At 34.0% G+C, this 27,332-nt stretch overlaps 2 protein-coding genes across 2 annotated transcripts; one reads left to right on the plus strand and one right to left on the minus strand.

The window, feature by feature from the left end:
- The first annotated feature begins 13,765 nt into the window (after nucleotides 1–13,765).
- LOC108340127 (probable O-methyltransferase 3) lies at nucleotides 13,766–15,204 on the plus strand. Its single transcript, XM_017577354.2, has 2 exons — nucleotides 13,766–14,582; nucleotides 14,788–15,204. The coding sequence occupies exons 1-2, from the start codon at nucleotides 13,815–13,817 to the stop codon at nucleotides 15,085–15,087; spliced, it is 1,068 nt and encodes a 355-aa protein (XP_017432843.1). The 5' UTR covers nucleotides 13,766–13,814; the 3' UTR covers nucleotides 15,088–15,204.
- Nucleotides 15,205–22,309: 7,105 nt separating this feature from the next.
- On the minus strand, nucleotides 22,310–22,795 carry LOC128196697 (uncharacterized). The gene has a single exon (XM_052878200.1). The coding sequence runs from the start codon at nucleotides 22,793–22,795 to the stop codon at nucleotides 22,310–22,312; it is 486 nt and encodes a 161-aa protein (XP_052734160.1).
- Between the last annotated feature and the right edge of the window lie 4,537 nt (nucleotides 22,796–27,332).

Below are 27,332 nucleotides of genomic sequence, written 5' to 3' on the forward strand. Positions count from 1 at the left end.
GTATACTTAAAACTTTCATGAATGTTACAGTTAGTTCCTTTCCTACATCAGTATATGAATAACTTTAATATTTTGTAGCTGTCTTGAACTTAGTTAAATGGTTATTTAGTGATTAACTTAATAGTCTAAATCAGTTTAGCAAGTCCTCTCGCCATGGCTAATCTTTGATTTAAAATGCCTTTGGAGCTGCTGATTGTTTTTAACATTGAGTTATTCTTTAATATATTATATTATAAATCTGCTTAATCACATGGGTGGGACAGTTTTCCTTTTCTATATTATTTCTTTGGGCCAGAACTTTTGGTACATGACGTCATGCTAATTCAGCTGGTCCATGAACCACCGAAAACTACTCACCTTATTTGGGATAACGATAATTTGACACATGATAAACTTTTCACACGTGTCGCACTTTGATTATCTAGTTGAAAAAAAAATTAAATGACATAGAAATGCAAGGAATTTGAGGTTGTAGGGTTTTAATGGTTTCATTTTCAGGATTTCAAAGATTGAAAATTTAATTTCTCACACGAGAGAATGTTTTCCAACCTACAACTGTCGCGGGTTATGTCTGCCATCGTTCATCGAAGTTGTGTCTGCCGTCATTCATTGAAGCTGTCTCTGCTGCCGTTTGGGCGGAACGTTCTGCCATTTTAAGCACTACTCCTTTCACTATTTCAAAGCACCGTCCAACGTCGAAATCACCATTGACATGAGTTTTGAAGATTCTCACCGTTTGTTTCACTGTCAGCGCCATTTAGAAGCACCGTCGTATGTGAAAACCACCATTGAAGACGAAAAAGCATCGGATATAAGTACCCATGGTTCGTTTTGGTTTTCTTTTCTTGTTGTTGTTTGGTGATTTTGACTTATTTTAAAGGTTTAATGTCTCAATAGGTCCCTATTTTCGTCCAGAATCTCAAATAGGATCCTTTCTTTTTTGGCGTCTCAATTGGGTCCTTATTTTTATAAAATTGAATCAAATAGGACCTTTCCGTCAAATTGATCAGACGACGTTAAGTATTGTGTGACCTGACATGCTGACAGTGTTGTTTTAACACACGTGTCATTAAAAACGTGGGTAAATTCTATTATTTTAAATTTTGAATTAAAAAATTAAGTTAAAAGAGTGAAAATTCAATTATAGAAAGGGCAAAGTTGGAAATTCAATTACAGAAAGCCCCATTCTCTCTACAATTGCGATATGGAAATGAAATTAGGGAAATTTTGAGTTTTAGGGCTCGTCACTCATCCACAAAGTTGTTCGACTAGAAGACGACGAAGACGATGGAGAGCACCGCCACCTCCACCTGCACCTCCGCCACCTTCTTCAACGAGAAACGAGAGGGTTACATGGGTTATGCAGTTCATAGCCAAGTCATCAAAATCAAGCAAGAAATTGAGAAAATAAAGCACCCTTCACTGCAGCTACCTTCCTCTCTTTTTAACTATAATAATTCTTTTATATGCTCAATTGTTTGGTCGAGAAAGGAGAAATGATTTGTTTCTTCCTCTGAAGCCGCCGATTCAGTTGTTGTGTAAAAAATGAACAGGGCTTGACATGGATGAGTGACGAGCCCTAAAACTCAAAATTTCCCCAATTTCATTTCCATATCGCAATTGTAGAGAGAATGGGGCTTCTGTAATTGAATTTCAGAGAATGGGGCTTCTGTAATTGAATTTCAGAGAGAATGGGGCTTCTGTAATTGAGTTTCCAACTTTGCCAACTTTGCCCTTTCTATAATTGAATATCCACTCTTTTAACTTAATTTTTTAATTCAAAATTTAAAATAATAGAATTCACCCACGTTTTTAATGACACGTGTGTTAAAACAACACTGTCAGCATGTCAAGTGACACAATACTTAACGCCGTCTGATCAATTTGACGGAAAGACCTTATTTAATTCAATTTTATAAAAATAAGGACCCAATTGAGACGCCAAAAAAGAAAATGTTTTATTTGAGATTCTAGACGAAAATACGGACTTACTGAGACATTAAACCTATTTTAAATATTTGAATTTTTTTTATCATTTTGGATTATTTTGTTTTTAGGTACAAAGTTACAATTTTTTACATGCAAAATATTTTTTTGTGGGTTTATGATTATTGTTCAATTATTTTGACATATCTTTTGTATAATGTATGCTTTGAGGATCATGGATTCCATTCAACAACAAAAAATAATGTTTATTTGAATAACGTTTTTTAATGTTTGATTTAGTTTTCATTGGACAACATATACTTCTATGGTTAGAAAATAACCATGTTCATGAATCCAACAGATAACAAATTTAATTGACTCTTCAATGTGTTGTGGCAGGATAAAGATTCTATACCCTCTTTGAGTGGGGTACTATACATTTGATGCTGGTCATCCTTTTAGAATGATGGTTGCTGTGTTAGTCTCATCAGTTGAGGTATTGAGGCCGCAAGTACAAAAAAATAGTATTATTTACGTTGACAGTTTATAAAATAAAATAAAAGCAAATAAAATTTAGTTTCTATGTACTCAAATAAAAAAGAGTTTTTTTTATGTAAATCATAATAGAAATTTCATTCAACTAAAAAAATATTTACACCATTATTTTACTTAATAATTAAAAAATATTTTGAATTTATTAAAATATACATATTTTATTTTAAATATAAAAATTTATTAAATTCAGAGTGCAAACTTAAAAAATTAAGTTCCATGTCCAGACAACTTTAATTTTAACAAGATGGTATATGATCAACAAAACATACACCCTAAGTCACAAAATAAACTTTTAAAATAACAAATATACCTTATATACACCTTCGAGACTAAAGTTCAAGTAATTGAGGAGTTACGTTATGACTTTTGCACATCAGGGTAGATTCAGGTCTAAATAAAGCTTTCCCACTTAAAAAATTGAGTTTCATGTCCAAACAACTTTAATTTCAATAAGGATGGTCTATGATCAACAAAACATACACCTTAAGTAACAAAATGAACTTGAAAAATAACAAATATACCTTGAATACACCTTGGCTCGGGACCAAAGTTCAAATAACTGGGGAGTTACATTAGGACTTTTGCATACCAGGGTAGACTCAGTTATAAATAAAATTTTCTCACTTAAAAAATTGAGTTTCATGTCTAGACAACTTTAATTTCAACAAGGATGGTCTATGATTAACAAAACATACATCCTAAGTAACAAAGATGAACTTAAAAAATAACAAATATACCTTGAATACACCTTCGGAACCAAAGTTCATATAAATAGGGAGTTACTTATGACTTTTGAAAACCAGGGTAGACTCAGTTCTAAATAAAGCTTTCCCACTTAAAAAATTGAGTTTCATGTCCAGACAACTTTAATTTCAACAAGGATGGTCTATGAATAACAAAATATTACAAAGAGTTTAAAATGGATTAAACTCTCTGGTAATCGATTACCACCTGGCTATAATCGATTACCAGTAAGTAGCATGTATTTACAACTGAGTGTACCCTCATGTGCAAAAGTCATAACACAAGTCCCTATTTACTTGAACTTTGGTCCCATGATGTATTGAATCTATATTTCTTGTTTTTGAAGTTCACTTTGTGACTTTGGGTGTATGTTTTCTTGATCATGGACCATCCTTGTTGAAATTAAAGTTGTCTGGACATAAAACTCAATTTTTTAAGTGAAAAAACTTTATTTAGAACTGAGTCTACCTCGGCATACAAAAGTCATAACGTAACATCCAGTTATTTGAACTTTGGTCCTGAAGGTGTATACAAGTATATTTGTTATTTTTTAAGTTCATTTTGTGACTTATGATGTATGTTTTGTTGATCATAGATCATCCTTGTTGAAATTAAAGTTGTATGGACATGAAGCTCAATTTTTTAAGTAGGAAAGCTTTATTTATAACTGACTCTACCCTGCTGTGCAAAAGTCATAACGTAAGTCCCTAGTTATTCGAACTTTTGTTCCGAAGATGTATACAAGGTATACTTGTTATTTTTTAAGTTCATTTTGTGACTTAGAGTGTATGTTTTGTTTGTCATATACCATCCTTGTTAACATTAAAGAGTTATGGACATGAAACTCAATTTTTTAAGTTTGCACTATGAATTTAATAATTTTTTTATTTAAAATAAAAAATGTATATTTTAATAAATTGAAAATATTGTTTAACTATTAAGTAAAATAATGGTATAAAGACATTTTTTTTGTTGAATTAAATTTCTATTATGATTTACATAAAAAAAACTCTTTTATTTGAGTACATAGAAACTAAATTGTATTTGTTTTTATTTTATTTTATAAATTGTCAACGTAAATAATACTATTTATTTTGCACTCGCAGCCTCAATACCTCAACTAATGAGACTAACACAACAACCATCATTCCAAAAGGATGACCGACATCGAATGTAGGAGCACCCTACTGAAGAGGGTATGGAATCTTTATCCTACCACAACAAATTGAAGAGTCAATTAAACTTGTTATTTGCTGCATTCATGAACATGGTTATTTTCTAACAGTAAAAGTATGTGTTGTCCAATGAAAACAAAATCAAACATTAAAAAACATTATTCAAAAAAACATCATTCCTTGTTGTCCAATGGAATTCACGATTATCAAAGCAGACATTATACAACAGATATGTCAAAACAATCGAACAATAATCATAAACCCCCAAAAATTATTTTGCGTGTAAACAAATTGTAAATTTGTACTAAAAATAGAACAACTCAAAATGATAAAAAAAAATCAAATATTTAAAGTAAGCCAAAATCACCAAACAACAACAAGAAAGGAAAACCAAAACGAAGCACGTATACTTACAAATGATGCTTTTTCGTCTTCAATGGTGGTATTCGCCTATGACAGTGCTTCCAACGACGCTTGCAGCAAAATGAATGGTGGAAAGGTTCAAAACTCACGTCAATGGTGATTTCGGCATTGAACGATGGTTTGAAACAGCGAAAGGAACAATGCTTTGAAATGGCGGAACGTTCGACCCAAACGGCGACGGAGACAACTCCGGTGAACGACGACGATTGTGGGTGGGAGGACGTTCTGTCTCGTGGGTTCTCTCGTGTCTTCTCTCTAGGATGGTATAAGCTTTTGGTCGATTTTGGTGCATACCTACTTTCTTGATGGTATAAGCTTTTGTTTTGACTGAGAGATAAAGAGCTACTGCTCTCACTTACCCTTTGAACCATGGACAATATAAAACTTATAAATCAAAAATCTTAAACCAAAGAGAGATCAAAGAAAACCCATCTAGGAAGCTTAGAAAAATGTTATTTTTGGAAAATTAACAGCATCTAGCATAGTAGTTCAAAAATTATGATTTAGTAGTAAAAAGAAAGTTTTTTGAGTCCAGATTCCAATAAAACAAGAATCATCTCATTTGGAGTTCTGTAGTGAAAGTTATAAACAAAACAACTTGTAAAGGTTAGAGTTGACAACACATTGTCTTATACGTATATATTTCCATCTTGTTCACATATCTAAGTGTCACGCCTTATCTTAGACTGATTCTAAAATATATGATCTTGTATTTTAAATAGATCGTGAAAAAGGAATAAAGACATAGTTGAGTTGATATTTAGACATGACCAATTAATTGAAGTTAGTATAGTTGTTATGGTTGTTGATATTTATGAAGGTTGATTATTAGCTATGTTTGTTGTTGTATTTGATATACTATTTGTGTATATGTTGTAAACATTAGCTCACCCCTACTTGTTTGTGTTTGTGTGCCTATGAAATGATCGTATAATGTATGTCATATAAGAGCTCAGATAAGAAATGCAATTGTTTTCTCGAGTTGCTATTTGACAAGAGAGGAGATCTACGATGAAACTTTATAATGATGTTTTTCAAATTTATAGGATAATGTGTAAAGTGTAACTTTACAATGTGTGTGCTACGCATTTTAAATGTAACGCCTACTCAATTACACCCAAATAGTCTAGGTTTCCTGCAAGCATTTCGGCTTGTTTGGAAATCCTTAGATCTGAATCCCATGCCCCAATGCCTTTTGCATTTCTATAATACATGTCCTCAACATCAAGTTACCTGGCTTTCTCTAGTTAGTCTGGTGAGAACATATTTACTAGGCTCTTATTCACAATCCTTTAAAAAGTTTAAGAATGGTTTCTTTAGGGTTGTGGTGATCGACAAGGGGCGTTCCCATTATTATGACGAGAATAACAATCCTAAGTTTCTCTTTTATTGGACATACAATCTAACTAGGTATCATAATTGGTCAAGGGAAGATATGACCGATGAGGACAAGATAATTTTGAGTTTCCTGGACGAACATCCATGTCGACTGTTGACTAGGAAAATTGTTAAGATGCATCTATCTTCCCGACCCTTGAATGATATGACTGGTGATTATATCATTCCAAGTTGGTTATGGATTAAATTCCAACTAATATGAATATATGTTGGTTCTTGTAGGAGTGATGGTGCAACATGCATAAAAGGTAGGAAAGGAGGATGTGTTCCACAACCTAAGGAACAAGATACTTTTGATTGATAAGTAGGGTGAGGGGTCCTCGGTTCCTACTTTGAAGGGACAAATTATAGATATCCAGCCTCCTCATGTAGCCATTCCTAAGAGTATCCAACCTTCAAAAATCTAAGGGAGGAGGAAAGAGAGGAAGAGGCTGTGGTCTAAGCTCAATCTGTTGGAGGGGAGTTCCGACTAGTAGGGCTACTCGATACTCACATAAGATTAAAATAATATGTCCTAAAACAATGTGTCCACTTCAACACTAGTGAAGAAGAACGCAAGTTAGTGGACGAAAGCAATCCTGAAATGATAATGAGGACTTATCTCGAACTTCACAATCGTTCTCTCCTATACGACTACAAGATCACGAAGCTCTTAGAAAGAGATCAAGATTTTGGGAAAGGTAAAGATGGTCAATGAACTAGCGAGCTTAAAACAACAATACACTATCGACAAGGAATCCTTGGAGAAGGAGAGAGAGGCAGAGAAAAATGAGAAAGATGAATTGAAGAAAAAGCTTAAGAGTTGGAAGAATTAATGCTTGGATTTAGAGAAGAATGTGTTGAGATTGTTGATAGGGGGAGCACTGGTTTAGCTGAACCTACAATCTCAGAGTTTCTGGTTTTTGATGATGACAACACATAATTAATAACACATGTGTTTATGTGTTACATGTTCATTACTTTTATGATTATGAATATATGAGAACATGTTTGTGTTGTGTTGATCATTGCAATTCACTATGTTATATGTAAGATTTAATCTATGATTACATGAAAATTGTTTTGGAAAAGAAAAACCATATGCACTTTAGTTGAACTTAAATTGTGTAGCAAAAGAACAGTTTTAAGTCGACTTCATTATGAAGTAAGTCGATTAAAACTCGTGGCTTTGCACAAACCTTTTCAAAGTGTGCTGTGAGAATTTTTGAAGAGAAAGTTTTTCAAAACTATGTTTTTAACTATTATAAAGTCGACTATGTGCGCAAGCCATTCAACTAAGTCTGTTACAGTTTTGAAATTCTGTTAATGCTTGTATTAAATGTTACATCGACTATATTTTTAAATATGTTGACCAAACATTTATTGTGATTCGACTGCATTAATTGTACATTCAATTAACTGCATTGATTGCTGCTAACTGCTTTAATTGAATTGTGATATTCGACTCTATTAGTAGCAAAGTCGACTTAGGAGCGTCAGTTTTATGGAAAACTATATATAGACGCGAATTTGATTTCTGCAGAGACTTTTGTGATTCTAACGATTTGATTGATTTCTTTCAGATTATTGATCTCTTGTAGAAAGTGTGAAAGCTCCAAGAATTCATCAAGAAGACCGTGGTGTTCATCTTTGGTGATTGCTTGACGAGAAAGAATCTTTGTGCCCTTACTGTCTGATCAACCTACACTTGAGGTGTCTATTTCGTGATCAGTTTCTATCAATCTTGTGAAGATTGGAGTTGCCCTGTTGTGACTACAGGAAGAGGACGTGCTACGTTCTGGACTTTGAGGGGTTTCTCAAAGGGTTGAAGACGGCAGGAGAGGGGACATCTTGCTGTTGGTCTTTGTGTGTTGTATGCCTATATTTTGATTAAAGGGTTAAAAATGAGTTTTATATTTTTGACGTGGAGGTCTTTATAAAAGCCTTGTTGTAAAAACCTTGATCATTATAGTGCATTTGCTTCCTGTGGTGGAAGGACACTAGATGTAGGCTTAGCCGAACCAGTATAAAAACCCGTTGTTTAATCTTTCTATCCTTACTCTGTTACATTCAGTCGACTTTATTTTCACGCATTCGACTATATTCCGCTGCACTACAAAGTCTTTTTCCTTGTGTTTCAAGAAAGCTTTTAAAGACATCTACTTTGTGAAAAAGATTTAAAGAAAACATTGTTTTTGTGTTTCACCAATTCACCCCCTCTTGGTGTTGAAAATTAAGACATTCTATTTTAACAGAATGAAAAGAACAAAGTGAAAAAACTGAGTGTTGCACTAAGGTCAAGTCCTTACAAATAAAATACAATGTAAAAAATTATACTATTAAAATAAATACATCAAAGTAAAATGTAAGATTATATAAAAATTTAAAAAATTGTAAATTTTTTAGAAAAATCCATTAATTAAATTCTTAGAAAACAAAATAAAAAAATATGTTTATATACAAATTTGTAAAAGAAAAAAGGAAAAAGAAATACAAAAAGTAAAAAAATGGTAGGTTTTAAGATAGGAGAAAAGAAGAAGCGTATAATAATGGTATGACTTCTAAATAATAAACAACAAAATTGTTTAGAACACCAAAAATATAAATAGCATAATAACACATGATTACATTTTCTTATGAGATCAATTCTTTCATTGTTGTATATACGACTTAATGCTACTCGTTCATAAGCCAACCTATTTCTATTGGTCATAAATACTCTAATGATGTATTGTTGTTTAACTTAGTACATTCTGAATCAGACAACTGACTCATGAGAGAAATTGACCATGACCCACAAAACCAATGTAGGTAAGGGTTCACAAATCCATAATTAACTATTGTATAAATTGTACACCTATTAAAGTAAATGATTGGTCTTCATTTGATACAACATCAATTGCTATATGAGGCATCCTACTAACTTGAGCGTCAGAATGTGTTTTACAGACACATCATCCATCCATAAAGGGTGAACACCGAGAAGAGAAAAAAAAACTCACTTGATGCATAGAGAATTAAAGAAGTCCATGAAAATCATCTTTACATAGTACGTTAGGCTCCGTAAGTACAAATGTAAAAATTAATTAAACAAGGTTCCAAAATATATATAAAAGATTGAAATGTAAGTGACTTTCTTGCATTTACTCTTTCTCTAGATGTAATATTTTCTATGGGTATTTTACTAGGTTGGGTTATTTGACCATTCAACTCACCAAATTTAATTAAACAAAAATGGGTTGTGTTTTATTTATGGTTAGGTAAAACTTAACCCTGTTCAAACTAATCCACTATTGTATAAGTTGGATAATGTATTTGGTATGAGGTCCTGAGTTATTCTCTCTTTTCTTTTTCCTTTTGTTCGCAACATGAATAAAAAGTTAATATTTTTTCTTCTAAATGTTTATTAGAGTTGTAGGGTTTGACATTAAATACTGTCACTCTTAGGACTAGTCCTTATGGGACGAAAAATATCTAAATTTAGGATTACTTCTTTTACATATACAATTTATTTTGTCTTTAAAATGTTCACGTTTCATTTATAAACTTAATCTTATTATTTTTGTTTTTTTTGTAACGTTTGACAATTTGGGTTTAGTGTTTAGATTTAGATTATACTTATTTTATGTTGATGTTTATGTTTTGATTATAATTTGTTATAGTTTGGACAAACTGTATTTTGTACAAACTGTGTTATAGATAAATTGTATTATGTTTTTTTTATATTTTAAATTAATTTTTAGACAAATTTATTATGATTTGACTTATTAATTTATTTGAAGTTTTGTTGGTAAAAAGAACTTATATTGACCTCCAAAATGGGGGTATTTGTGCACTTTTTTAACGTATGTGTTGGTGGGATTTGACATGTAATTCATATTAGACGTTAGAGGTCCCGTAGTCAACATCCAAAGTTAAGAATAATGACTTTCTGCAAACTATTTGACGTCTGAAGGGATCAATATCCAATACATATTTGACGTCGGGTTCCTGTAGCCATACTTTATAATAATGTTTTATTTACAAAATTACTATTGATGATTTTTTACATTAATTTTTCGTTTGTTATATGTTAAACGTTATTATTGCATTACTTAAAAAATATTATTGTACTATATTTGGGTAGCCGACCGTTCGAGGGGAGTGTCATCCGCACCAACCGGTAATCCAGTGATCGCAAGTCAGGATCATCCCTGGTCGGGAGGACAACTTGAACACTGGACGAACGGATTGACATAGTGAAAGTCATATCTGCAGGCAGAAGAGGCTAGGATTGAAGACGGACAACCTCGGACCCCAATTAAACCGAAACAAATGGTGCCCACCGTGGGACCGAGGCGTGCAGAAGAAACCCAGCTTGAGACCACAATGGCAGAGCAGCTCCAGTTACAGGTGCTTCAGGAGATGCAAAGGCAGATGCAAGAACTAAGGGCAGAGGTGGCGGCTTTAAGGGCTGAGCGTGATGGTGGCCAGAGGGAAGACAATCGGCAACCTGACAGGGCCGATCGGCGGCGTGACGATTCGCGCAGTAGGAGCAGGAGTAGGGAACGACCTCTTAGTTGTCATATCAGTTAAGTACAATTTGTAATATGATATTCAAGAAATAATACCAGATGTTTTAGATATTTGTTAGCTTATTGTTTGCAGCCAAAAACTCACCTCTACCCAGAGCGGAACTACGACTCGCTCGGTTATTTCACAGACGAATCATCTCAACCAAGAGCGAAGAAAATGTACCGCTCGGTGATTCCACAGACGAATCATCTCAACCAAGAGCGAAGTAAATGCACCGCTCGGTGATTCCACAGACGAATCACCTCTACCCAGAGCGGAACTACGACCTGCTCGGTGATTCCACGGACGAATCACCTCTACCTAGAGCAGAACGACGACTTACTCGGTGACACTACAAACGAATCTACTTCGACCACAAAGCTCCTTGGTAGAAGAAGGCAATCACCCGTAATCGCATTCGGTCCAACTATTCCTACCACCACTTAACTGCCTGACTTATAAAACCCCTTCGCACTTGCAAACAGCTACTCGGGGCTTGGGGGGCTTTATGTTTCGGTTGAATTGGTCCGAGGGTCGGTCGTTCTTCCTTGCTCTGCTCTCTTTTGATCTTCAATCCTTTCCGAGAATGCAATCCACTTTGATGAGTTGTTGACCTGCAGAAGACACTCCAACACTCAAGTCAGATATGTTTCAGAAAGAGGTCTATATTTTATTAGGGTAGAAAATGATGTTTTTACCTGGGCCTTAACCCTATATTTATAGGGCTTATGGAAATCAAGCTCATTAATTCATATTTGATATGTCAATAAATCCAATAATACTTGCTAATATACCTGCTAATTGTCCATTAATACCATATTCTTGTGCAATATGACTTGTCAATCACTCATAAATAGTGTATATTCGTATTTAGTATGGCCATTAAACGTATTAATTGGCCATTAATGATATTTACCTTTCCTGATTAGTTTGTCTGATAGCCAGTCGGTTGCCAGGTATAGTACATTAAGCCCCCCAAGCCCCGAGCAGCTGTTTGCAGGTGTGAAGGGGTTTAAATACGCCGGACGAATTTAAAGTGCCAGGAAAGAGTGATTACCCTTTTGAATCACCGGGCGGTGTGTTGTGGTTTGAGACCGAATGGCCGAATACTTGTGATCGCTCGGTTTAGGACCAAGAGCTCTCGGAGAGCGTTCCCTGGGTTTTGTGGACGAGGGTGAGAGTTCACGAACACTCTTCACCGCTCGGTTTAGGACCAAGAGCTCTCGGAAAGCGTTCCCTGGGTTTTGTGCCATTGCCCTGCAACCTGTGATTGGATGGAAATTGTCTGGCTTTTTTCATACCAAAAGTGTAGACACGTAAGTCTTGTCAAGGTTGAACGTAGGACTGAACCTTCCTGTGCAGGATATTTTTACTCACAAAAATATGAGTTAAACAAATATATTATAATTTATAAATTATAATAAAAAGTGGAACCTGTCAAGGTTGAACGTAGGACTGAACCTTCCTGAAAGTTCTCAAAACAAAAGACATGGTTAGAAATTATTACGGAATATTTTACCCTTGTTGCAAAACCTGGTATTGATTTGAAGTAGCGATGTCGAGACCGAGCGCACGTCTGGTTCCTCGTGGAGTCATGGGGATGCCGCTCGGTCCCACGGTGGGCGCCTTTTGTTTCGGTTTAATTGGGGTCCGAGGTTGTCCGTCTTCAATCCTAGCCTCTTCTGCCTGCAGATATGACCTTCACTATGCCAATCCATTCGTCCAGTGTTCAAGTTGTCCTCCCGACCAGGGGTAGTCTTGGCTTGCGATCACTGAATTACCGGTTGGAGCGGATGACACTCCCCTCGAACGGTCGACTACCCGAGTATAGTACAATTACTTTTAATATTATTTTTCTCAAAATCTTAATCCAATAGATTGAATTAGATTAAATATAAAAAATATAGGAATCTAATCTAATTCAATCCAACCAAATATTTTTTTAAGTAGATCACGAACACTAATATTTTCTTCAAAAACTTATTTAGATATTGAAAAAAAAATGAACAGTATCATATGAACAATGTCTTTCAATCGTACGATGTATTTGGTTGGGTAAAGAAGAAATAATTTAGTTTAATGAAAGAGTCAAGATGGGGAACTTAAGGCATTTCTCAAAATGAATGGCAGACACATATCATAGTGGCAATGGGCCACTAAGATATTCTGGATTTCATTGAACAAACAAATTTAAGTGAATGACTACCTAGTTTGTTTTTATCTGATTTTTGCTTTTTTAATAATGTAAAAGCTTTAATATATGTTTTACATTTTAATAAACTTATTGATAACACTGATGAAGGAACAAATTAAAATAAATCACCATTTTCATAAAAAGTTAAAATTAATTTAAAGGAATGCTAGTAGCATAATATCTTGCATATTCTTTTGCATACGGACAGACATTTGTATTGGTTAAAGTTTATTCGAAATCACAAAGTTATAAGGGTCCATTCTCATTGAACCAGTCACTCTCATGATTTTGTAAATACTAATTTAATCATTGCATATTTTCTTTTAAAAAAAAAATTTAAATCTAATTCGATCTTATAACATTTACAAAATGACTTTTACTTCCACTTATAATTTATATAAATACTTTTTTATATTACTAACAGATATTAGATTTCCAATGCACTCTTTACTCTAAAATTTATATATTTTAAATATGAGATTAAACATTAATTATGGTTCAATAAATTTAATAAATAATAAATTTTGTTATAAAAAAACTTTAAATGATTTTAATATTATATAAAAATTAAACTTTAAATCTAATTCAATTATATATATATATATATATATATATATATATTTTTTTTTTTAATTTCTAAAACATGTTACAAATATGGGAAATGAAGAATAATATTATATAGTGTTTTTCAACGTCAATAAGATTACGGCCATATGAAAATGTCGGTAGAATCTTCAATATTTCAAGGTAATGGTATTAAATTCTTATTTTAGTAAATTATGGATGAAGTTTATAAATTTATGGACGAAGTTTATAATCTTCCACCCAGAGTTTGATGTTGCTAAGTTGTTAGTTGAGATACCAAAATGAGTTTTGATAACGAAGATCATTCTTCCAAACTACTTGAAGCTCAAACCCACATATTTAACCAAACTTTTGGTTTCATAAACTCTATGTCCCTTAAATGTGCAATTGATCTGTGCATTCCTGATGTCATACACAACTATGGCCAATCTATGCCACTCTCAAAACTCATTGCTTCACTTCCAATTCACCCTTCCAAGACTTGCTTTGTTTCCCGTTTGATGCAAATCTTGGTCCATTCTGGTTTTTTCTCTCAACACAGTGATGATAGTAAGCAAGAAGTGAGCTATGCGCTAACTGATGCATCAGCACTTCTCCTTAAGGAGCACCCTTTTAGTATGACATGTTTGCCACAAGTGATACTTGATCCAATTTTGGTGAATCCATGGTTTCAGTTCTCCACTTGGTTCACAAATGATGAGCCTACACCATTTCACACACAGAATGGGATGACTTTTTGGGACTATGCTGGCCGTGAGCCCAAACTCAACCACCTTTTCAATGATGCCATGACAAATGACACTCGATTGATTTCCAGTGTGATGATTGAGAAGTGCAAGGGAGTGTTGGAAGGATTAGAGTCTTTGGTTGATGTTGGGGGAGGGACAGGAACCATGGCTAAGGCCATTGCCAAGTCTTTTCCACACTTGAAGTGTACTGTTTTTGATCTCCCACATGTTGTTCATGGCTTGCAAGGAACAGATAACATAGAATATGTTGGAGGGGACATGTTTCAAGCAATCCCTTCTGCTGATTCCATCATGCTCAAGGTAAATATTATCTTATTCTATCTTCTTACTATTCCTTTAGCACACACCATCTTCTGTCTGTCTAGGGTTTCAGTTCGTTGATAAATTACTTCTTCAACTATATTTATTATTCAAGAAATACTCAAATTAATATTATCTAATGAACATGTTTTTTACTAAATGGAAAATTAATATCTAATGTGATTGTAATTTGACTGTGATGTAGACTATAATGCATAACTGGAACGATGAGGAATGCTTGAAAATCCTGAAGAGATGTAAGGAGGCAATCGAAAAGAAAGATAAAGGAAAAGTGATTATCATAGACGTGGTGATAGGAAACCTGAAAGGGGACAGTGTATTGGATCAAACAAAGCTCTACTATGATATGGAGATGATGGTGTTGGTTACTGGAAAAGAGAGAAATGAGAAAGATTGGGCTAAGTTGTTTTTTTCTGCAGGCTTTAATCACTATAAGATAACTCCAGTTCTAGGTTTCAAGTCTCTCATAGAGGTTTATCCATAGCAATAATGCTTCAAAAAGTGAAAAAAACGTGTGGTGTGATATATATTTCTGTAATATCATCTATACCTTTGAAATAATTTCTGTATTTAAGTCGTTTCATTTTGATAATTTTGTCCATGTTTCTGAGTTTTTAGTCTATTTTTTTTTCTTAGTAGCAACTTGCCAAGTGAATAATAGTTAAAGAGGATATATAATAAGTTAAAATCAAAATTTTAAATAAATTTTTCTGAAACACTTACTCTTATTGAATAACATGTTTCACACGATAAAAGTGTTTTCACGTTGGTGTTCATTGTTGTGTTTTTTACAAGAATTATTGTCTTGACAAAAATAATACAATAATCAATTTTAAGATAATATTGATATTATATGAAATGTACCGTAATGTTTTAATTGATAAATATATTATCCAATTAAACTGTTGTACGGATTAAATATATATTTTATAAGGAGTTGTTGAAGATGCAATTAAATTAATTTTTATATTTAGTGTTAACAGATGTTAACCAGTAAGTATTTTTAAATTACTTCAGTACTTACGTTTGATCCGACAAATTACCTCGTTAGATCAAATCTTAGGATCATTTGTTTATTAGCATTATCTAATTCATGCTAAAGACAATTGGAGGTTAGTTACTATAATGATGTTTTTGGCAATAAATAGACTTTTTTACTTTTAAATTTTTGGGTTAATGGAGACGTCTCCGTGATTATAATAATAGTGTAGTCATTGAACATTTTGTATGTTTCTTAATAAAGCAAGGAAATATTTGAGAACGTGAAATTAATCTTTTAGGATACGTTATTTTAATAGGTAAAGAAATATATTGTTATAAAATAAGGATGTGCAATCTAGCATGGATACGCTGAGATCATATTCAAATATTTGATCATATCCTTAAAAATACAAAAACTCCATTTGAAATATTTATTAAGATTTGTAACAAAATAAAAGTGAATGAATATATTGAGATTGAGATATGAACAAATATATAAAGGATTGATACTAATTTTTATCAAAAACTTTAAAATAATAAGTTAATAAATCTTCAAGTATTTTAATTTTTTATTTTTATGAAATAAAAAACTTAAACTCACACGATTTCCAACCTTCACGACTATCAAGAATATAAGAGTTCTAAAAATAATGTAATATCAAATCAAAATATAAAAGAAATAAACTATATTTAATTTTAATATTTTCTTTTAAGTTAAATTCGTATAAGTAACCTCTTACAAATTTATAATATTGGAAATTTCATAATATTTTTGAAATTTTAACAAGATAAAAACTAAAATGTATAAAAAGATAAAATAATACAATTTATCACATGGGATAAATTCAATACCGATATTTTCATATGAATATAAAAACAAGTAATCTTGAAATAGAACATATATAGTATCAAAATATTGTAGAGGCTTAACATCAATATATAATAAAAGAGCATAGTATCTCACCATTCATAACCAAACATAAAAAATAAAAATAACATTCGAGCATATGAAAACTTAAAACTTGGTGGAAAATAAATCAATAGTGGTAGCGGATAACCATCATTATTATATAGGATAACGATAATTTGACAATATCTTTTGGACAACATTTTAATATTATTTACGTGTCATTATGTGATTGATCCAAAATTACTCCACAATCAGTAATAATAATCATAAACACCAACATGAACCAATTACAAAATGACACATAAATGTTATTAAAATATTATCTAAAAAATGTTGTCAAATATCATTATCTATTATATAATTATGTTAATTATAAAAATTGCCACCAATCACCATTCAACAATAATTGTGGTCTTACGTGTTAATCAATCTTTTTCTACTAGTGATGGAACCTAATTCCCTCGTTACCTGTCGTTAATATACATTTAAAAATTTAGTTTAAGAATGCCAAAAACGATTTTAACTAAAATAATATTTTAAAGATTGTAAATTGATATTTCATAACATATGATATTAATTGCATAAATTTTAGAATTATTTACTGAAGCTGTTTTGTTTAAATATATTACTATTTAATAATAATCCTAAAAATATAGAAGTATAATCAAACAAAATTTAAACTGTCAATATAATGTTTTGTTCACGTACTTAAAACGACTAGAGATGACAATCGATATTGTTGAATAAGTTTCATGATCCATTTTTATCTTTGGAGTAAAAGTTTATATTTATCCTTATTTTACTATTTTAATATTAAATAATCAATTTTTATAAAAAAATTAAAATTTCAAATATTCAATATCAAAATGATATATTTATTATCAAATATTTCAAAATAAATATAATTATATAAATTTTAAATTAAAGTTACCAAACAACAAATAAATAAAAGTGAAAATTACACAAATACTTTTTAATGTTAATGACCAATTATAACCAATGCATAATTACTCACTAATTACAATTTTATATTTTATATTCATATATCAATAATTTTTAGTTTATAAATTAGTATCTAAATTAGTCACTTACCAATTATTTTTTATCTCCAAAATTAATTATTATTTAAAAATATTCTTATAATTTTACTGATCATTATTTTAATGACAAAATTTGTATGGTCATTAATTAATAAGAATATACTCTTTAATTATATTATAAGATTTTATAAATAATAAAAATTGTTTCCATGTATATCAGTGTAAGGTTGAGAGACTAACCTTCCTGTTGTAATCTTCTCGTCTTTTGACTTCTGATCCTCTTGGTTCTAGTGCTTCAAGTCCAAAATGTGGGAGGATACCTGCAAAAGACATTCTGACACTCAAGTTAGGAGTAATTTTGCGTGATAATAATGATAACATTGAATAGAGAGTGAGTACTCAGAATAAGTTAAAAATCCTCATACCTTTGCGGCTTAGTCTTCTATTTATAAGTTATTTCATGGACCCTAAACTAGAATAGGCCCAACAAAACAAACTTACCTTTAATTCCGGCCTGTTACTCATAAACAACTTTAATCAGTTAACAATATCTTCAATCAATATCTTTAATGAATATAATCAATATCGATATCTTTAATCGTTGTGTTATTAATTTATGAACTGCTTATTTGCCCAAGCTATTGGCCCAATAAAAATAATTTAGTCGCTGACCCAATACTAACCGCTCGGTATGTGCCCTATACCATACATATGCCCCCCAAGTCTGAGTTAACCATTCGGCCTAAGTCAAGGTTAACTATAGGATTTATAATAGGTGTACGTATGAGGGCTCAATCAACCCTGGACCATGCGACTCTTGAAGTAAATATCAAAAAGACTACGACTATTGCTGCAACCGTTTGTCAGGAGTGAAAGGTATGCTTTGCTCAACAAAGTGCAAAACCAAGACCTTAAAATCGGAGAGATGAAGGTTATTTACGAAGAGAGATTTTTATCACTCCTTCCGCCTTGGGTTAGGTGACTCGACTATGGAATCACCGAGCGGTTGGACGAGGTGGATTCGTTATATAGAATCACCGAGTGCCGAGACTGAGGAGCTTTTTATCATTCCTTCCGCCCTGGGTTGAGGTGACTCGACTATGGAATCACTGAGCGGTTGGTTGAGGTGGATTCGTTTTATAGAATCACCGAGTGCCGAGACTGAGTAGCTTTTCATCACTCCTTCTGCCCTGGGTTGAGGTGACTCGACTATGGAATCATCGAGTAGTTGGACGAGGTGGATTCGTTTTGTGGAATCATAGAGTGCCGAGACTGAGGTGCTTTTTATCACTCCTTCCGCCCTGGGTTGAGGTGACTGTTAGCAAAATGATGAAGATGAAGTTTTAATGATGTCCAAATCAAGTCAAGAGATTTCAAGATTCAAGAAGATCCTTTGAAGAGTTGTATTTTATAGAAAGCTTTTGTAATAATTGTAATTAAGTATTTAGGACTCAGGTTCTTAGTGGTTTTTGTTTTCATGTACTTTCACATTTCAAATATGATGTTCATAGTAAAAAACGCACTGTATTAATCGATTAAACCTAGTGATAATCAATTAATCCAGATAGGAGCTGAAAAACTCTAACTACATCTGTAATAATCGATTAAAATGTGGATTAATCGATTAAAGGTGAGCCTTGGATCTTTCTAGCTATTAAAACTAGCCGCTGTACTTATTTTAATCGATTAACAAGAATATTAATCGATTAAAAGCGTTCAATGGTTGGAAACAAAAAACGGAAGAGTATTTGCTTGAGTTTATAAATAGGATCTCATTTTTCTTCAACAACAACTCTTCCCTTGTGCTCTAGAACTCAAAAATCATTGAGAATTGTGTGATCCTGTTCAGCTAAAGAAACTCTTTTCTTTGGAGCTCGTGAAGTGCTACTGTGGTGACAGAGGAATAGCTGATTCATCCTTGGTGCATCTACGGAACTGTTCGGAAGATAAAGTCATACTTCGTGAAGTATTCGAAGGTGGTGTTTCATCCTTTGTGAAGACTCAAAGGAGGTGAAGGTTCATCTCTTGTGTATCAAGAAAGGTGGTTTCTAAACTTTTGCAAATTGGTTCTTTGTGATTGTAATTTGTAATTGTTTTGTGAGTAGTGAACTGTTTATCTTGATTTGAGATAAGCGACTGGATGTAGGATTGGTAAGATCCGAACCAGGATAAAATCATCTCTACAAATTTCTCTCAACCTTACTCTTTTTATTTATCTTTATTATTTGCTCAGTAAGTTAAATCGAGAAGAAATTTTAAAAGGCACACATTATTATTAAAAACCAATTCACCCCCCGTGTCGGTTTATTATTCCACACTAACCATTCCGTTACAGTGTTAAGACCTCGACAAGTGTATCGAATCATATCAAGTAATAAATATGGTAAGACCAAGTATCGTTTCCCAAGAGACTCACGACCTAAACAATTATGTGATTTCTTGATTAAATATGACTTGAGAACAAAATCTTTTGGTTTAAAATGCAGAAAGTAAACATGAATGCAAGTGTTGATCAATTGACAATAAGAATGCACAAGTGATTGGTTTGTAAAATATGGAATGATTATGTTGTTAGGGGTTCGACTTATGCTATCCACTCTTATGTATTTATGAATTCGTCTTCTTCATTAATTTTAATGCCACTTTCTAATTTACTTTAGATCGGATGTCTCCGCGAAGAAAGCCTATCCTTAATTACTAGTTTACAATGTCTTTTCTCCCTAGCAATTAATTCTGCATTATAAACGCATAGAAGCTTAAAGACAACCAACTCTTATATCCCTATGTCTAGGAAGTACTACTTTTGGGAGAGATTCCCCAGATCTAGATTTCCCCGTACGTATCCATATCGACAAAATCAATTATCATGCTATGAATGAGTTAAACAAAGCAAACATAGAGTATAGAGGAAAAACCCTAACAATTAATGAACAAAGCATTTAAAATAAGAATCAATTCAATACATGAGAGTTTCAAAGGATTACATCATTTTCCCAACAACAATTGAAGTTTAGTTCACCATAGACATGGTGAAACTAGATGAATACTTTATAGTTGCATGATTCATGTAGATGATCACTTTAGACCCGATAAGATAAGATCTAAATTTCTCCAGAACATAAACTATAGCCAGAAATTCCTTCTCTGTAGTGGCATAACTCAACTGTGCTTCATTCAAAACTTTACTAGCATAATAAATAGTGTGAAATACCTTCTCTCTTCTCTGTCCAAGCATAACACCTATAGAAAAATTACTAGCATCACACATTAATTCAAAGTTTTGATTCCAATCAGGAGCTACAATCACTAGAGCTGAAATCAATTTACTCTTTAAGACGTCAAAAGCTTTTAAACATTCGTCACTCATCACAAAAGGCACATATTTAACAAGCAAATTGCTTAACGGTTTGGCAATCTTCGAAAAGTATTTAATGAATCTTCGACAAAACCCAACATGGCCCAAAAAGCTTCTGATTCCTTTCACATTCGTCGGTGGTGGAAGTTTCTTAATGACCTCCACTTTGGCTTTATCTACTTCAATCCCCTTGGCAGAAATCTTATGACCCAAAACAATTCCTTCTGTTACCATAAAATGGCATTTCTCCCAATTGAGCACCAAATTTGTTTGGACACATCTCTTAAGCACAATATCCAGATTCGCTAGACACCTATGAAAAAAATCTCCAAATACTGAAAAATCATCCATGAAGACTTTGATACACTTTTCTATGAGATCCGCAAAGTTTTCTTGCATACACCTCTGAAATGTAGCTGACGCATTACATAACCTGAATGACATCTTTCTGTAAGCAAATACACCAAATGGACATGTAAAGGCCATCTTCTCCTGATCTTTTGGATCTACCAAAATTTGATTGTATCCAGAAAGCAATAAAAAGCCTGACGTGCCAATCTTTCCAGCATCTGATTCATAAAAGAAAGGAGAAAATGATCCTTCCTAGTAGCCTTCTTCAACTTCCTATAATCAATGCACATCCGCCACCCAATAACTATTCTAGTAGGAATAAGCTCATTTTTCTCATTATAAATTACTGTCATCCCACCTTTCTTTGGCACTACTTGTATTGGACTTACCCACGCATTGTCAGAGATCAGATATATAATGCCAGCCTCCAAAAGCTTTAACACTTCTTTTCTAACCACCTCCTTCATCACATGATTTAACCTTCTTTGCGATTGAGAAACTGGTCTATAATCATCCTTCATCAATATTTTATGCATGCAATAAGTTGAGCTTATACCTTTGAGATCCGAGATTGACCACCCAATAGCTCCTTTATTAGCTTTCAAAACTTCTACCAACTTTTCCTCCTCTTTAGAAGACAAAGAATTACTAATGATGACTGGTTTCTTTCCATCTTCTTCTAAGAAAACATACTTTAAATGCGATGGTAACATCTTTAACTCTAACTTCTTTTCTTTGACTTCCTCCTTGGTATCAATCTTCTCAAAATTCGCCTCATCCATTGAAATTTCTTTTAACGCCTCCAAATCCGTCAAGCACTCATCAATTAATTTCTCTTACTCTTCATTCAAATCTTCACATGCATCAATGAGAGTCTTCTCTAATGGAGAAGAACAACGCACCATCTTCTCTTGTATCATACAAACTTCATCAAGTATGTCAAATTGGAAACATGCTTTATCATCCTTAGGGTGTGACATGGCTTCAAACACATCAAAATTCACTTCTTCATCTTGCATTCTTACTTTAAGCTTTCCATTCTCCACATCAATTAAGACTCTTGCAGTCTTCATGAATGGTCTCCCCAAAATGATAGGCACATCTCCATTCTCCTCCTCTCCATTATGACAAAATCCACCGGAAATAAAAATTTGTCTACTTTCTGAAGCACATCTTCAACCACCCCATAAGGGTATTTAAGAGACCGGTCTGCTAATTGGAGCGCCATTCTAGTAGGCCTAAGTTCCAAGCCTTCAATCTTCTTGAACATAGAAAGCGGCATTAGGTTAATGCTAGCTCCCAAATCAATCAATGCTCTTCCCACTTCTAATTCTCCTATAGTACATGGAATGGTGAAGCTTCCTGGATCTTTAAACTTAGGAGGTAATAATTTTGGTATGATTTCACAACAATCTCCTTGCACTTCAATGGTCTCCTTCTCAATATATTTTCTTTTCTTCGTGAGGAGCTCCTTCAAAAACTTTGCATACGAAGGCATTTGTTGCAATGCTTCACAAAAAGGTATGGTGATCTCCAGTTTCTTAAAAATTTCCATGAACCGCTGAAGCTGTTTTTCTTTCTCCTTCCTTGAATAAGTCTTTGGATAAGGAAGGGGTTTTTCAAAATATTTTTTCTTTTTTCTCTCGTCTTCCTCTTCTTTCTTTTTTTCTTCCTCAATTCTCTCTTTTTCTTTTCTCTCACTTTCTTCTTCCCTTTTTTTTCCACCCAGTTTCTTCTTCTTCACTCATATTTTCTTTCTCTTTTCTCTCTATTTTTCTTTCTTCTAGGACTCTGCCACTTCTAGTAACAATGGTCTTACACTCTTCCCTAAGATTACCCTTCACATACTTCTAAAAACCTCCATCTTTTTTATCAATCGCTCAATTTGCATCTCCATACTTTTGAATGCAACCTCAGTATTTTTATAATAAGATAAGCTCATTCTCATAAATCGCTGGAAGGTTTCCTCAAGCTTTGTGATCATCTCAGATACATTAAGTTGTTGCTGCCATTGTTGCGACTACCACTGAACCAGTGAAACATTCTGTATCTCTTGTGGCACTAAAGAGAGTTTTTGTGACACTTCCTCCAATTGTTGAGTGATAATCTTATTCTGTGTAAGCAGAGCATCATGAGATTGTAACTGTAGAACTCCCTTCTGCTGAGGTGGAGCTCCTCTTTCACTATGCATCTCATTGTCATTTGTAGCCATTTTATCAATTAATTCATAAGCTTCCTCTAGAGTCTTTCACTTGATATTACCTCCAACTAAGGCATCTAGCATCAATTTGGTTTGTGAGCCAAGACCTCCAAGGAAAAGAATGACTAGCGTTGCTTTGTTAAAGCCATGTGTGGGCGTCTTTCTCAACAAGCTTTTATATCTATCCCACGCTTGACCTAACGTCTCCTCCATGCCCTGCCTGAAAGAAGAAATTTCCTGTTTACCTTTGTTGATTTTAGATTGCAGGAAGTATTTGGTCAAAAACTTTGTAAGCACATCTTCCCATTCAGTAAAGCTATCTTCCAAGAAAGAATTCAACCATAACTTAGCATTGCCTCCCAATGAGAAAGGAAACAAACTAAGCTTTATAGCATCATCCGACACTTCATTGACCTTTACAGTGTTGCAAATCTCATTGAAAGTTGTCAGATGCTCATATGGATTTTCATGAGACCATCCATTAAATTGGTTGCTCTTCACCAATTGTATCAACGCAGGCTTTACTTCCATGTTTGCAACATTGACCCTCGACCTTGCAATGCTATTAAAATGATGAGGGCCAACTACTGTTGTGTAATCTGCCAGAGTGTGTCTACCATTATTTTCACCAGCCATTTCTTCAGTTCTCTGGTCAGATCTTTGCGGTGATGGTTGTAAAAGTGTTTCTGGAGATGGGAATAATTCTCTAGATGTTCGAATTCTCCTCTTCCTTCTACTCCCGTCCAATCCTTCAAGAAGAGTTTCCAAGGTTTTCTTGCTTCTAGTTCTAATTGTATCCTACATACACAAGAAAAAAAAACTCTAAATAGAACTCTTAAAACAAAACAAAAAAAATAAAAAAAATCAAATCAATAATCACACAAATAGAATAGTTAAACCATGAGTCCCCGACAACGACGCCAAAAACTTGTTAAGACTTCGACAAGTGTACCGAATCGTATCAAGTAATAAATATGATATGACCAAGTATCTTTTCCCAAGAGACTCACGACCTAAACAATTATGTGATTTCTTGATTAAATATGACTTGAGAACAAAATCTTTTGGTTTAAAATGCAGAAAGTAAACATGAATGCAAGTGTTGATCAATTGACAATAAGAATGCACAGGTGATTGATTTGAAAAATATGGAATGATTATGTTGTTGGGGGTTCGACTTATCCTATCCACTCTCATGTATTTATGAATTCGAGTTCTTCATTAATGTTAATGCCACTTTCAAATTTACTTTAGACCCGATGTCTCGGCGAAGAAAGTCTATCCTTAATTACTAGTTCACAATGTCTTTTCTCCCTAGCAATTAATTCTTCATTATAAACGCATAGAAGCTTAAAGGGAACCAACCCTCATATCTCTATGTCTAGGCAATACTACTTTTGGAAGAGATTCCCAGACCTAGATTTCCCCGTACGTGTCCATATCGACAAAATTAATTATCATGCTATGAATGAGTTAAACAAGGCAATCATAGAGTATAGAGGAAAAACCCTAACAATTAATGAACAAAGCATTTAAAATAAGAAACAATTAAATACATGAGAGTTTCAAAGGATTACATCGTTTCTCCAACAACAATTGAAGTTTAGTTCACCATAGACATGGTGAAACTAGATGAATAATGGAAAAGAATGAGATAGAAAAACCCTAAAAGTTGAAGATTGGAGCTTCCGCCTCCCAATCCGCCTCCAAGAGAGTGTTTTTGCGCATCTTCTGTCAAAAGATACAAAGCGTAGGACGTCCAAATCCTTAAATGGAGCACAGAAAAATTCCAAGCCCACGAGACTGGCGCTCAGCGCACCAACTTAGGGCGCCCAGGCGTGACTGCGAACGCATCTGCGCTCAGCGCCCCTGGAAGGGTGCCCAGGCGTGAGTTGCGGTATTAACTGGCACTCAACGACACAAAAAGGGCACTCAGGCGCCAAGGCGAGACTTCAGCGCTGAGGGCCTCCAAATGTTCTTGAGCCTCTCTAGCCAAATAAGCCTACCTTGTTCTAAATCCTTTGATAACCACTTTTGAGCCTATACTTTCCCATTTCTTTGTTTTGAAGCTCATACACTATCCCTAAGTGAAAAACCATGATTACCTTTACCTTAGGGAATTTTGGAGCTTTGGAATTGTTTTGGGAACAAGTGTGGTCTCCTTGGGGATTCTTATGAATTGGCTAGTTGGCTTCTCTTCTTGTTTTGTTTTTGTAAATATGTTGTGTATCTTGTCTCTTACAATTGTGTGCCAAAGAGAGAAAAGAAAAGAGACAGGATGAGAAAAGAAAAAATAAACAAATAGAGAAAAATGAGAAAAATAAAAATTTTTGTGAATAATGGAGTCAAGAATAGGATTGAATTAGAGGTTTTGGGTGTGTTTTAACTGTGTTTACACTTGTTCCCCATTGCTCCTTTATTTCTTTCGATTTGTAGCTTCTCATCCATATTTATCCTCCCTTATCCTTGGCCCCATTACATCCATAAAAGACCTTTTGATTTGAACATGCATATGTTTTGAGTGTTGATATTAGAGGCTTGCCAAATATGTTGTTGCTTGCTTTCTTGAGTGCATTGAGTTGAAGTTCTTTACCTTAGACACTTGAGAGAAACACTGATAGTGCATCTGTGAGGTTCTATTGCTTTTGATTCACATTTTGAACTGATTAATCATTTTGCCATGTCTTGAATTGCTTGGATGATTTCATGACTATCTGCTTTCTTTGATTCTGTGTTGGATATTGTCTACTTCCTTTCTTGGTCCAGATTCCTTGAGAACTATGTGATTCTGTTTCTGTCCTTGTTAGTCTTTGTTTCTCTGTGCTGAGTTTGTGTCGTACCCTTGATGTCCTTTGAACTATGCCTTGATCTACGTCTTGATTTTGCCTAGGAGTGCAAAAGACTAAGTGTGGTCTATTTTGATGAGTCAATATTTTCTTGACTTCACTTAGGTTATTGTACCGGATTTAATTCGGGAAGTGTGCTTAATTGTCCAGTATTTTCCCATTTTTACTAATGGTGCTTAATTTGATCAGAAATTCTTATTTTAATTAATTTGAATTATCTGAGGCTAATTATTTGCATTATGAATTGTAGGAAATTGTTGGATAATATTTGGGACATTTGGATGGCTGTCACATAATTCAAGACTCTCCATAAAAGAAGTGTGCACAAAAAAGAGGACACTATGGTGATTTTACTCTTTGGGCCTTTGAGAAAGGGGTGCTTCAATTGAAAATGGGGGTGACGTCCAGCAAATTAAAGGTGATGGCCTTGGAGAATAAAAGGTGTTTCATCATTGAAAGCACACAACAACCACGTCCTTGAAGGAAGAAGCGTTGTAAGCTGGACAGTCACGTGCTGCATCAAATTACACTTTCATTTTTTATTCAATTGGTTGGAGCAAAGCACACGGCCTGCCACATGAAGGAGCTTCCACGTCCAGCACAACAATGGGGTGCACATAGCAACACTTGGAAGCACTGCACAGAGTGAAATGAAGCAGCACGTCCACGGTCCAGCAACACAGCTCTCGGTCCAACTTGAAGAGGTGCCCTTGTGCACGTGAGGTCCAGCTGACTGAAGGCAAGGGGTGACATGGAGCAATAGAGAGAGATCACGGAAGGAAGGCAGAAAAGCACTACATAGCTTGGGAATTAATTTTGCACGTTGGGCTTCACGCATCCACAGCAGCGGTGCATCCAGCAGCGTCCAGGAGGCATCACGCGTGAAGGAGCTGCACGTCCAGCAAGAAGTGTTGACACGGAGGCATCAATGCTATACGATTATAGCAATGAATTGTTGATTTTGATTCCAATGGAGCTCTCCATTTTGATTTTCTTTCTTTTCAAGCTGGAAGAGTGTGCACGCTAACACGTCCTGCAGAGGGAAT

This window comes from Vigna angularis, chromosome 5, assembly GCF_016808095.1.
Source record: "Vigna angularis cultivar LongXiaoDou No.4 chromosome 5, ASM1680809v1, whole genome shotgun sequence".
In the NCBI taxonomy this organism is placed as follows: domain Eukaryota; kingdom Viridiplantae; phylum Streptophyta; class Magnoliopsida; order Fabales; family Fabaceae; genus Vigna; species Vigna angularis.

Bases quoted from the DNA above. Each gene is read 5' to 3' on its own strand.
- LOC108340127 (XM_017577354.2), top strand. From the start codon at position 13,815: ATGAGTTTTGATAACGAAGATCATTCTTCCAAACTACTTGAAGCTCAA. The intron at 14,583-14,787 runs GTAAATATTATC...ACTGTGATGTAG, and splicing joins CTGATTCCATCATGCTCAAG to ACTATAATGCATAACTGGAA.
- LOC128196697 (XM_052878200.1), bottom strand. From the start codon at position 22,795: ATGGAAATTTTTAAGAAACTGGAGATCACCATACCTTTTTGTGAAGCA.